Source organism: Camelina sativa, chromosome 2, assembly GCF_000633955.1.
Source record: "Camelina sativa cultivar DH55 chromosome 2, Cs, whole genome shotgun sequence".
In the NCBI taxonomy this organism is placed as follows: Eukaryota; Viridiplantae; Streptophyta; class Magnoliopsida; order Brassicales; family Brassicaceae; genus Camelina; species Camelina sativa.
The window spans coordinates 15111115-15124678 of NC_025686.1; the positions used below are offsets into that span (position 1 = coordinate 15111115).

Consider the following 13564-nt stretch of genomic DNA (forward strand, 5'->3'; position numbering starts at 1 on the left):
AAGCCCAAATTGACCGTAACAAAGTTTTAAATGAGCCAAATACAATTGTTACGGTCAATTTTAATTACTTTGATATAATAATTTGGGACAATATAATATGTAATTTTTTAAGACCACTAAAATAAAATTTTAAGCAACCCATAAATATATTTTTGTTTAGGCCATTGTAATTGGTACTACAAACATTCAAAATTATACTAAAGTTTGCATATACAAAAAGTTCATTAAGCCACCGTATCTTCATTTCTGAGTCCATTCTTTATGACTGAGTCTCCGAGCTCTCACTTTGATGCTCCATTACATGGTTTATGTAATAACATTCAGCAAACTCAGTCCTGTAAATATATTAAGTGTATGAAACAAAATTATTTTAACATCATACATAATCATATATAAAGTGTATAAAGTTATTTTTACATAATCAAATCTTACCAGTCCTTCGAACTGTGGTTTATAAAGATCTTCGAAGAGGCCAATGTGTTTTCGATACATGGTGCACCTATAAACATTTGCAGAGTGAATATATTAGTTACCTTATGATGATTATATCAGAACTATTTTATGTTACATACCTTCATATTCTCCGACCTTCACAAACCGCATTACACAAAACTCAGGTTCGGATTTGTATATGAGATGGCACCTGTTTGATTGCCATTTAGACATGAATTCATAAGCGTAGTTATCTTTGACGACACTTCACAGTTTCATTCCTACATGTTTATCAAATTAATAAAAAATCTTAACAGAGACAATCTTAAAACGTAACTGTCGTAAAGGTAGAGTAAATGTCTTTTACCTGCAATTCAACAACGTGAAAACAACTTGAATACTTTTAATGGCACTCTCAGTTCTTCTTTTATCTTCCACATCTACTATACACCCACATACATCTAATTTGGGGAAAATATAGAATTTAGTTTTCCAAAGTGTTGCAAAGTTGCAAAGTTACAAACTTAGGACACAAAGTTATAAAGATTACAACATTAATTCACAAGGGAGGGGCCAATACACAAAGTTACAGCAAATCCTATAAAGATTCTAGATTCCCGAACACAAAGTTACAATTAACTATACTCACGGATTGTACCATATCAATATTAAATTAATTAACGAAACACTTACCAAAAGAGATGGAATGATTTATTCTTCCACGATATATATCATCTAAATCCTCGAATCAAAAGTAATTCTTTGGACTCAATTGTTGGACCATCGTCATAGTGGTATCGTCCGTGAATTTAATTTGATAAGGATGATGAGTATTCCTCTCATTCAGGGTTGGATTGATTACTTTGAAAGTTCTAATATCATATCAGTCACCATCGTCGATATATTTTCGGAGTTTAGCGAGTGTATTTGGTAAAAAAGTAGCTTCAATTGTGTTACCCTTCACAGTTTAATAACAATTGTGTAAGAAGTCATATATATATAAGAGCTGTTAAAAATTGAAATTTTCTAAGTAAGAATGATGTTCAATTAACGACGTTAACTTCTACATCCACAAGAAGCAGTACTCTTTTTGTAAAGAACTTGATGATACTCCAAGAATGTAAAACCTTGGCGTGTATACACCAATTAGTTCTTCAGAGCAGAAGATCATCAATTTATCAAATCTCATGATTTTCTCAAATTAGTATTTTTCCTGTTTCTTTTCTGTTATCGAAAACGAAAAGTGGATTCCGGATTTGTAAGAATACAAACAGTCACGATTAAACGTTGCGTCTTACTCGTTTTAGTATCTCACCTTTTGTTAGCAAACTCACTTTTGGGGGTCAAGTTTAATCTAACGGTGAGATTGTTTCTACTATCTCATCTAACAGTCTAGAATTATTGATGATCCCAACAGTTGCAAGTTTTTTTCAATAATCGTGTACCCCATCTTTTAGTTTTTACACTTTTTTGTTTCACAGCTCTTTATTTTCACATCTCTTTGTTTTTATATATATACAGATTTTTATGAACTTTGAAAAAAGTTTTTGTTCTTTGAGTATCATTAATGATCTCACCCTTTGTTAATGATCTCACCCTTTGTTAAAAAATTTCAAAGTTTCGATATAACAATTGTGTTTCTTCGTTGCACACCCAGCTTTCCATGTTGGGACACATTAGTTTTCACACCTTTTTGTTTTACACCTCTTTGTTTATAAAAAGTTATAATGTTTTGATCCAACAATTGTATTTCTACATCGTACCTCTACCTTTCAATGTTTGTATTTGTTAGTTTTCGCACTTGTTAGTATGCACATCTTTTTGTTTCACACCTTTTTGTTTCACACCTCTTTGTTTTCACACTTTTTTGTTTTTATATATATACAGAATTTTATGGAATTTGAAAGAAAAAAATTTGTTCTTTGAGTATTATTAATGATATCACCCTTTGTTAGTGATCTCAAAATTTGCAAAGTTTCGATCCAAAATTATGTTTCTTTGTCGCACCCCCAGCTTTCAATGTTGGCACCCGTTAGTTTTCACAAATTTTTGTTTTACACCTCTTTTTTATAACTTTGTTTATATAAAGTTGCAATGTTTTGATCCAAAAATTGGGTTTCTTCTCGTACCCCTAGCTTTCAATGTTTGCACTAGTTAGTTTTCACACCTTTTTGTTTCACACTTCTTTGTTTTCACACCTTTTTGTTTTTATGTATATACAAATTTTTATGGAATTTGAAAAGAGTTTTTGTTCTTTGAGTATTATTAATGATCTCACCCTTTGTTAATGATCTCAAAAGTTGCAAAGTTTTGATCCAACAATTGTGTTTCTTTGTCGCACCCCAACTTCCCATGTAGGCACCTGTTAGTTTTCATACCTTTTTGTTTTACACCTATTTGTTTATATATAGTTGTAATGTTTTGATCCAACAATTGTGTTTCTTCGTCGTACCCCTAGCTTTCAATGTTTGCACTTGTTAGTTTTTGCACCTTTTTGTTTCACACCTTTTTGTTTCACAACTCTTTGTTTTTCACACATTTTTGTTTTTATATATATACAGATTTTTATGGACTTTGAAAAAAGTTTTTGCTCTTTGAGTATCATTAATGATCTCACCCTTTGTTAATGATCTCAAAATTTGGAAAGTTGTGATCCAACAATTGTGATCCAACAATTTTGTTCCTTGAGTATCATTATTGATCTCACCCTTTGTTAATGATCTCAAAATTTGCAAAGTTTTGATCCAACAATTGTGTTTCTTCGTCGCACCCCCAACTTTTCATGTTGGCACCCGTTAGTTTTCACACTTTTTTGTTTTACACCTCTTTGTTTACATTGCAATGTTTTGATCCAACAATTGTGTTACTTCGTCATACTCTTACCTTTCAATGATTGCACTTGTTAGTTTTTGCATCTTTTTGTTTCACCGCTTTTTGTTTCACACCAATTTGTCTTCACATGTCTTTAACTTTATATATATACATATCTTTATGGACTTTGAAAATAATTTTGTTCTTTGAGTATTATTAATTATCTCACCTTTTGTTAATGATCTCAAAAGTTGCAAAGTATCAATCCAACAATTGTGTTTCTTTGTCGCATCCCCAGTTTTCCATGTTGGCACCCGTTAGTTATCACACATTTTTGTTTTACACCTTTTTGTTTATATAAAGTTGCAATGTTTTAATCCAACAATTGTGTTTCTTCGTCGTACCCCTAGCTTTTAATGTTTCAACTTGTTAGTTTTCGTACCTTTTTGTTTCACACCTCTTTGTTTTCACACTTTTTTGTTTTTATATATATGCAAAATTTTATGGACTTTGATAGAAAAAAATTTGTTCTTTGAGTATTATTGATGATCTCACCCTTTGTTAATGATCTCAAAATTTGCAAAGTTTCGATCCAAAAATTATGTTTCTTTGTTGCACCCCCACCTTTCCATGTTGGCCCCTGTTAGTTTTCACAAATTTTTGTTTTACACCTCTTTGTTTATAACTTTGTTTATATAAAGTTGCAATTTTTTGATCCAAAAATTGGGTTTCTTCTCGTACCCCTAGCTTTCAATGTTTGCACTTGTTACTTTTCACATCTTTTTGTTTCACACTTCTTTGTTTTCACACCTTTTTGTTTTTATGTATATACAAATTTTTATGGAATTTGAAAAGAGTTTTTGTTCTTTGAGTATTATTAATGATCTCACCCTTTGTTAATGATCTCAAAAGTTGCAAAGTTTTGATCCANCATATCTTTATGGACTTTGAAAATAATTTTGTTCTTTGAGTATTATTAATTATCTCACCTTTTGTTAATGATCTCAAAAGTTGCAAAGTATCAATCCAACAATTGTGTTTCTTTGTCGCATCCCCAGTTTTCCATGTTGGCACCCGTTAGTTATCACACATTTTTGTTTTACACCTTTTTGTTTATATAAAGTTGCAATGTTTTAATCCAACAATTGTGTTTCTTCGTCGTACCCCTAGCTTTTAATGTTTCAACTTGTTAGTTTTCGTACCTTTTTGTTTCACACCTCTTTGTTTTCACACTTTTTTGTTTTTATATATATGCAAAATTTTATGGACTTTGATAGAAAAAAATTTGTTCTTTGAGTATTATTGATGATCTCACCCTTTGTTAATGATCTCAAAATTTGCAAAGTTTCGATCCAAAAATTATGTTTCTTTGTTGCACCCCCACCTTTCCATGTTGGCCCCTGTTAGTTTTCACAAATTTTTGTTTTACACCTCTTTGTTTATAACTTTGTTTATATAAAGTTGCAATTTTTTGATCCAAAAATTGGGTTTCTTCTCGTACCCCTAGCTTTCAATGTTTGCACTTGTTACTTTTCACATCTTTTTGTTTCACACTTCTTTGTTTTCACACCTTTTTGTTTTTATGTATATACAAATTTTTATGGAATTTGAAAAGAGTTTTTGTTCTTTGAGTATTATTAATGATCTCACCCTTTGTTAATGATCTCAAAAGTTGCAAAGTTTTGATCCAGCAATTGTGTTTCTTTGTTGTACCTTAACTTTCCATGTAGGCACCTATTAGTTTTCACACCTTTTTGTTTTACACCTATTTGTTTATATAGTTGTATTGTTTTGATCCAACAATTGTGTTTCTTCGTCGTACCCCTAGCTTTCAGTGTTTGCACTTATTAGTTTTTGCACCTTTTTGTTTCACACTTCGTTGTTTTCACACATTAATATCTTTACCATTTTAATATTTTAGAAAATAGAAATTTTCTTTAAACAAATATTCGTAATATATTCTAATATTTATCTTCCATTTTTTAAAAAGAGATATTGCGTAAATACATTAGATTTTCGATTTTGTAAAACAAATTTCGTTTTTTTTTTTAAATTTTCGTTTTAAATTGTTTTAAACTTAGAAAAGGGTAAAAAGGTCCAGTTTTGAATCTCATTAATGGCAAATTAGTAATCTTAAGTCTGAGGATGAATGTGGTGCGTTTCAGCAACCTAAATAGAGAGGAAAAGCTTCTCCGAAATATTTTTAAGGGCATTTTTCATTAAGGGCAAAGGAGGTTAATTTTTGTGAGATTGGCTGTGAGCTCTCTCGACTTCTCTTTTAATATATTAGATGTTTTACTTAGGTCTATAAATTTCATACATTAGGTGTCGTGTCTATTAGATGAGCGAAGAGTTACAACTCTTATTCTTTGGGTTGTTTCGGTAATGTCGGTTAAGTCCTATATATGAAAAGACGATATCTTTGTATTGTAAGTTGTAACACATTCAGTTTTAAGAATTATCAAAGTTGTGTTTTGAGTAGAAGAGAGAATCGTTTACCCGTTTATTTTAATAATAACAATATAATTAAATACTCCATAATATCTCATTATATCCAATCAATAAATCATCAATAACTAAATATGCACAGCAGAACCATCAATAACCAAACATACACAGCAGAAGATATATCAACCAAATCTAATATATTAAAATACAATATCAATTATAACCAACAAAAATCATCAACCTAACATGTTTCTAAATCAGGATCCAACATAAATAACATAACCAATAATTCAACCGAGACCCTAGATCATTCTCTGTTCTTCTTATTTACTCTTTCACTCATACTCTGTTCTGTGAATCAAAGTTCAACAATTACAAATCTAAGTATACCATAAATCATATTTGGTCAAGAGCATCACAATTACTTAACCAAGAATTGGAGTGTGTTTATGCAAAAATTGATTCATCTCTCACCATTCAGAGAGGCAATTGACCAGTGACGACGACAGCCAAAGCTCGACATAGTACGTATCCTCCAAAGAAAGTGTTTTATATTTGGAATAATTGGAAATGTCCAAATCTTATTATTCAAATCAACTGAGCTATGATCCAGGGATGGCAGAGAGATTATGAGTATCATTAAGATCATGGGTTAAGAGTCAATATCTTGATTTGATGGTATAGTTGCCGAGTTGGTATAGTTTCATATTAGCCGCTCAGGCACCACCTTCCTTGGTAAATGAATAGTTTTTGAGAGTGTTCTAAAATACGGCCTGGGCGGCCGCATATATGGGCTCCATATGGTGTACGGTGATCTAGTGTACCGTTTCTTGTCTAAACGCTTAACATATACTGCTTGGTCTAATACAGTTGCTTATACGGCGTATATGCGGTTGCCTATACAGTTATCGTATATATAATACGTTTTTATTTTTTTAACCTTCATTCAAAATACAACCCTATAAATTGATAAAACCCTAAGCTTTATTATCGTTTCTTTCTACTGCCGTGACACTTAGGTTGTTTGTTCTCAAACTTCATTCGATATACATACAGTTGCAGGTTTGATTTACTCTCCTTCTCTTGTTTTGATTTTGATCTTTCTTTGTTGGCTTTATCATCTATCATTGTTGTCTTGTTGATTAGAGAACTTCATTCGATCGTTGTTGTCTTCTTGATTAGAGAACTATGTTGATTAGAGAACATCATTCGATCATTGTTGTCTTCGCTATACTCTGTTTTAATATCGAAACTATGTTTTGATCTAGTCAAGCAGTGTTACGAATCGTTTTAGTTGGAATCTCACTGCAGATTTGTCTTTTGTAATTTTTTTTATTCAAGTTCCAATGGATTCTGGTTTGAATGAGGAATCTAGTGGAGCATCAGATTCAACAGTTTTGAAGAGAAACTCTAAAGATGTTGCTTGGGAATATGGAATGTTGTCTGATTCGAAAAATCTTGACAAAGTTAAATGCAAATTGTGTGGGAAAGAATTTTCAGGTGGTGTTTATCGGATAAAAGAACACATTGCCAGAATTCCTGGAAATGTTTCTGCTTGTCCAAGATCATCAAAGGATGATCAAGAGATGTGCAAGAATGCTATCGAGGAAGCAAAGAAGAAGAAGAAGAAGAAGGTAACTCTAGATGATGAGCTGCAGCAGAAAGTTAATGTTCATGGCAGTGGAGATATGGATGATGTGATTGAGCTTGAAGAAATGGGTTCAAGAAAGATGCAAAGGACACTTGGTCCGATGGATAAGTTTGCAACAAACATCAATCCAAAATCTAGACCTCTTCCAACTAGGCAACAAAATATCAATGATGCTCTTTGGAAAGAGAAGCTACACAAGGTTCAACAATATATTGCTAGGTGGGTGTATGCTTCAGGGGTTCCTTTCAATACCATTGCAAACGATGAGTTTAAGCTAATGGCTGAAGCTATAGGACAATTTGGTCCAGGACTCACACCACCAAGTCAACACCAACTTCGAGAGCCTTTACTTAAGGAAGAAGTTGATAGAGTTCATGGTTTGCTGAAACCACAAGAAGAAGATTCGAAGAAGAATGGGTGCACGGTGATGACAGATGCTTGGTCTGATCGAAAGAGGAGAAGTATCATGAATCTGTGTGTCAATTGCAAAGGAGGTACAATGTTTCGCTCTTGTAAAGATAGTTCAGATGAGGCTCTTACAGGTGGATATATTTTTGAGTATGTCAAAGGCTGCATTGAGGAGATTGGTGAAGAGAATGTAGTTCAAGTGGTTACTGATAATGCCGCTAACAATATGGCTGCGGCAAAAATGTTGAAAGAGATCAAGCCGAGTATATTCTGGACATCATGTGCAACTCACTCCATCAATTTGATGCTGGAAAGCATCTCGAAACTCACAAGGTTCAAAGGTACAATTAAGATGGCAAAAGAATTCACAATCTTCATATATGCTCATCATAAGACATTGGCGTTGATGAGAACATTCACAACTAGGACAGACATTGTGAGACCTGGTGTTACTAGATTTGCATCATCGTTTCTTACTTTGCAAAGTCTCTTGGACAAGAGGGATCAACTATCAGCCATGTTTTCTAGCAGTGAGTGGAGAAACTGCAAATGGTCGAAACATTCCAAAGGCATCAAGGCATTTAGCACAGTGATGAGTGTTAAATTTTGGAATGGGGTGATAATGTGCTTGAAAGTTTTTGGACCATTGGTCAAACTGCTTCGACTTGTTGATGGAGATAAGAAGCCTACAATGGGATTTCTGCATGGAGAACTGATAGAAGCAAAGAAACAGATCAGTGATGGATTAAAACATGTGGAAAAAAATGTTAAGCCGATATTGAGTATCATTGAAGAAAAGATCAAGGGTCGACTTGACAATCCTTTGCATCTGACAGGTTATTTGTTGAATCCATACTACTTCTATAAAGATTCAAGCCAAGCCTCCAATGATGAGGTATCAAATGCAGTCTTTAAGTGTGTCTCTACATTTTTCCCCAATGATGTCAACACACAATGTCAAGTCATCAACTCTGAACTGGCGATTTACAAAAACAAAGAAGGAAACTTTGGAAAACCATGGGCCATCCTAGGCTGCCAGAAGGAGGATTATGATCCAGGTATTAATCAAACAAAGCACGATCATGTTTATTTCATATAGAGCACGAGCATGTAGTTGAAACATAGCACAATCATGTTTTTTAAAAACATGAGCACGAGCAGGTTTTTTTTCAAACAGCATGGATTTGCATCATCGTTTCTTTGTATCATTTTGTATCATCGTTTCATTGGTACACTTGCAGGTTTTTTTCAAACAGAACACTTGCAGGTTTTTTTTCAAACAGAACACTTGTAGGTTTTTTTCAAACAGAACACTTGCAGGTTTTTTCAAACATAACACTTGCAGGTTTTTTTTCAAACAGAACACTTGCAGGTTTTTTCAAACATAAAACTTGCAGGTTTTTTTCAAACAGAACACTTGCAGGTTTTTTCAAACATAACACTTGCAGGTTTTTTTCAAACAGAACACTTGCAGGTTTTTTCAAACAGAACACTTGCAGGTTTTTTTCAAACAGAACACTTGCAGATTTTTACATAACACGAGCATGTAGTTCTACTTCTACTCCATCGCGAGCATGACTTTTATTTACTTAGATCATTTACATTGGTTTATATTTTACATTTTTAGTTTATTGGTGGGAAACATATGGAAATGTTGTTTGTAACACCCCGATTTCTTAATTCTTATTGGGCCGGTTTGTTTTATTATTAAGATTAGCCCTTAAAGACCTAAGTTGATCAAAAGACAAAACGACAAGGTTATATGTGTATTGTGAGTGTGTGCTCGTGGATACATAGGTATGTATACGCGTCTATCGCCGTTGCTCTTTTACAAAGGGAAGAGATCTTGAGTAAAACGTCCCTAAGTCAATAAGAGTGAGATTGTTGTCGTCGCCGTGATCCTCTACTGTTGCCGTGAGTCTCGTGGAGGAGAAGCGTAGATAAAGGTCTGTTGTTCTTTTTGGTCTCCATCGTTCCCGTCGCTCACCACCGATCACCACCGTTGGTCAGTCAACCACCGTCTTTCACCGGGGATGTCAATTTCCTGTCACCGGAGCAGTCGTAGCCATTGTCGAGGCCATTAAGGGTAAGGAAACCCTAGATTTCTTTTGTAACTTGTGCAGGAAGTTTTTGGGCATTGACTTATGATATGTTGTGTTGTTTTGGTTTTGATTGTTGAGCCATGATGACGTAACCACCGTGGGCTGAACCTTCTCTTGGAGCCACCAAACATGTCCGTCGAGAGAAGTTGCAGAGAGAGAGAGGTAAACGGTGGAGCTTAGTCTCGTGCGTGTTTGTGTTGTGTTGTTTTGTTGATTATTGAACCGGGAGCATAAACCAACTAAACCGGAAACAGTTTGTGTAATTAAGGTCCATTACCGAACTCAATTATGTGAGTACGTAAAAAGTGTGGTGTTGTGCGATCATGTATAACTGGGGGATAATTATATTGGTTTGGTTTAATTATTAAACTGTGGTTGATCGATTTAATTAAGAAGCACAAAGTCAAGCATAGAAATGTTAAACCGAGGCATGTGTTTGGATTTGGTTTATTGGAATAACCATGGATTATTTAATGGATTGTTGTCATCTAAATCATTGCAGACCAAGATTGTTGCTAAAGCAAGGTTCTGTTGTTGCTATTTCTAAACCAAGGATTAAATCCAATTGCTAAGGTGAGGGTGGTATTTGCGGATATGCAGTAATCTCTTTCCTTATATACTCTTCGATAGTTGCTGAGTATAGACTCAATAATTGTTTGTTAATTGAATGTGTTTGTGTGGATTTGTGTGCATGATAAAGTAGGTTGTTAGTAACATGATATATGTGAAGCTCATTAACTACATGATATGGTGTTATGAATTAACTTATATTATATTATAAATAAAATTATGAACATACATGAGAATGAGAAAAGAAAAGATACTTGAGGATGTTGGACTGTAATGGACCGACGGGTTCATTATGGGTCATAAACCGCTGACGAGCAGGGGAAGAATCGAGCTATGGGCCGTGGTCTTCTAAGAAAGGGGGTTTGGGAGCCAGAAAAAGTGATAATGGCCAAACCTATAAGTAAAGTAAAACTTATTAAGTAATGTAAAGAAACAGAAATGTTTGCAAGTGGTAGTTGCCACAGAAGTGCATAAAATAAGATGAGAGTTAATAAGGAGAAATAAGAAGTTTGTTTGTTTGCTTGCTTGATAGACATTCTGAATCTATGCTAAGTAATGTTTGTTGATTATATTTGGAATGTGATTATTGTATGTCCAGTGGGCAGAGTTTGATCTCCTCACTGAGTAAACTTGTTTACTCACCCCCTTCTTTCCCTTTTTCCCAGGTTAGTAAGTTCAAGAGTTACAGTTTGAAGTTTCTTCGTTGGTGAATTTTAAAGAAAGAAACGTTTTTGGCCAGACCGGATGGATTACATGTTGTTCCGTCTTTTGCGACGGTACGGGTGTTACATTATCCCTAATTTAGCAAAAATGGCTAAGAGAATTTTGGCTTTGACTACAAGTTCATCCGGATGTGAAAGAAACTGGAGTACATTTGAAGGGGTTAGACTTTATTTTGCTCTAATTTTCAGTTACCTTGATTTTTATGCATATAGTTCAATGGTTCAGTTAATTTATATTGCTCCCTACTATTATATGTAGGTACGTACAAAGAAACGAAACAGACTTGCGGTAAGTCGAATGAACAGTCTTGTGTATGTCCAATTCAATTTAAGATTGATAAACCAAAGGAAGAGACAAAAGGAGAATAATGTTGATATATTGGTTGCGAATCATGCTACTAATGCTCAATCATGGTTAGTTGATGGGATTTCCAATGATGGAGAGGACTCACAGTTCGATTTACAAGGTGATATAGGTGAAGAAGAACCATTTCGCTCAACCATTGATGATGCAGATCAAATTAGAGAGTTAGATGATGAAGATGATTTCATATCCGACAACGAAGAAGAACTTGATGATACTGATTGCGAGTCTGACGATGACCAGATTCTACAAGTCGACGGAGAAGAAGAACTTGAAGATTAAAATTGGTTTGTTTTTCTGTTTTCGTTTTGCTTTAGACTACTTGGTTTGACAATTTCATGAGTATTTTTGACAATTTAAGGTTGATACTATTGGTTTGACAATTTTATAAGTAATTTTGCAGATATTTTGATTTTTATTTGTTTTTATATATATATATATATATATTTAATTATTTATATATAATATATTTATAATTTATCACATCTATATATATTTTTGGTAAAATATATTTACCGTATATATTCCGCATATACAGCCGCGTATACAGCTATATGCTAAACGGTGGTGCACCGCCCGGCTAGCGCCTAGCGTATTTTAGAACATTGCTTTTTGATAAAATCATGGTCAACAGGATTAATATAACATCGATGATATGAACCATTATTAGAAATGAGCGTTTGGAGAGCATAATTTTTGTGAGTAAAATTTGATTGAAGTAGACGAGGGGATGTAAATCAATCAAATTATCTATCCCCATTCTTATAAGTTTACTGTCTCCAACGAGAAATTGAGTTATGTTTTGTAGTGTGAGTCCAGCTAACATGGAAGAGTAACCACAAGATTAATATCTAAGAGCACGTGCATCTAGAATAGATTCATCTTTGAAATGTTTGGTGATGTATCTTGTTTTTCTCGATTTTTTTGTTTTTACTTTTTTCTTCTTTCATATATATTTTATTGAGTCAATGAGTGTTTATTAGAGTCATTTAGTTCTCTATCGAGCTTCTACAGGTTTTAAGAAACTTTGGAGGAAAAGGAGCCATCTTGAATGAAAATAAACATCAATGAAAATAAACATAAGAAAAATGCTTCACAAAAGATCTTGGTGGTCTACTCCCTGTCTATCTCCCGTTCTTGTCTATCAGCTTCAGAGAAGATTCTGGTTTTTGACTGCCAGTTTGCAGACTGAGAAGGCATTATCTGGGCTATGTTTGCAAACTGGTCATCAGAATGGGACCTTTTAATTTCACATGAAGTTATGAACCAATACGATATATTAAAAGTTCTACGAGATTTTGATGAAGGAAGTGTGACGTGAAAAAGTTCCAAGGTGGTGACCAATTTGCAAACAAAGCCCAGATAATGTCTTCTCAGTCTACAAACCGGTGAAGAGAAACTTAGTCACGAAAAACACAAACCAAATCACATTTATCAAAACGAAGTAACAATTTTATACTTGTTAAGAAGAACGATACCTTAGTTGCTCCACAATTAAACTGAGAGATCCAACCACCAAAACCAGCAAAGAAAGATATATATTCAATCAATCTGATACCATAAAAGAAAAAGAGATATATTCATATTATGTAAAGACGAGAAAAAGAAGACTGATTCAGCGTAGCGTAGGGTGATGAAGGTGAACATACCTCTACTATGAGGAGAATCAAGAGAAGAACAACTTTAGACTTGTAGGCGATTTTGTCTTTCCTCCTTCCTTAGATTACTAGATTTTATAAAGCTTCAAAACATATACAATTTATTTTTGTTTAATTCACAAATGCATCCAGTCAAAGTTTCCACTGCTCAATTTTGATATGTTTCCATACTCAAAAATCTTAATTTCAAAATTAATCATTTTAAATTATGTGTTTCATTTATTTCTCTTTTTGCTTCATAAAAAAATCAGGAAAAAATAAGAAAGAATTACTCAAATGTTATCCAAAAGTTGGTTTATTACTCATATCTATAAATCTTTTGAAAATTACTAGAATGTTTAAGGCCCTGGGTGTAATTACAATTTACCTCTTGGATTTAGTTTTTCGATTTAGAGTAA

General features: G+C 33.6%; 1 protein-coding gene across 1 annotated transcript; it reads left to right on the top strand.

Annotated features, from left to right (window-relative positions):
• LOC104752371 lies at nucleotides 7038–8849 on the top strand. Its single transcript, XM_010474492.1, has one exon. It carries the CDS (start codon nucleotides 7038–7040, stop codon nucleotides 8847–8849), a length of 1812 nt encoding a protein of 603 aa, XP_010472794.1.

Coding starts and splice junctions, on each gene's coding strand:
- LOC104752371 (XM_010474492.1), top strand. CDS start 7,038: ATGGATTCTGGTTTGAATGAGGAATCTAGTGGAGCATCAGATTCAACA.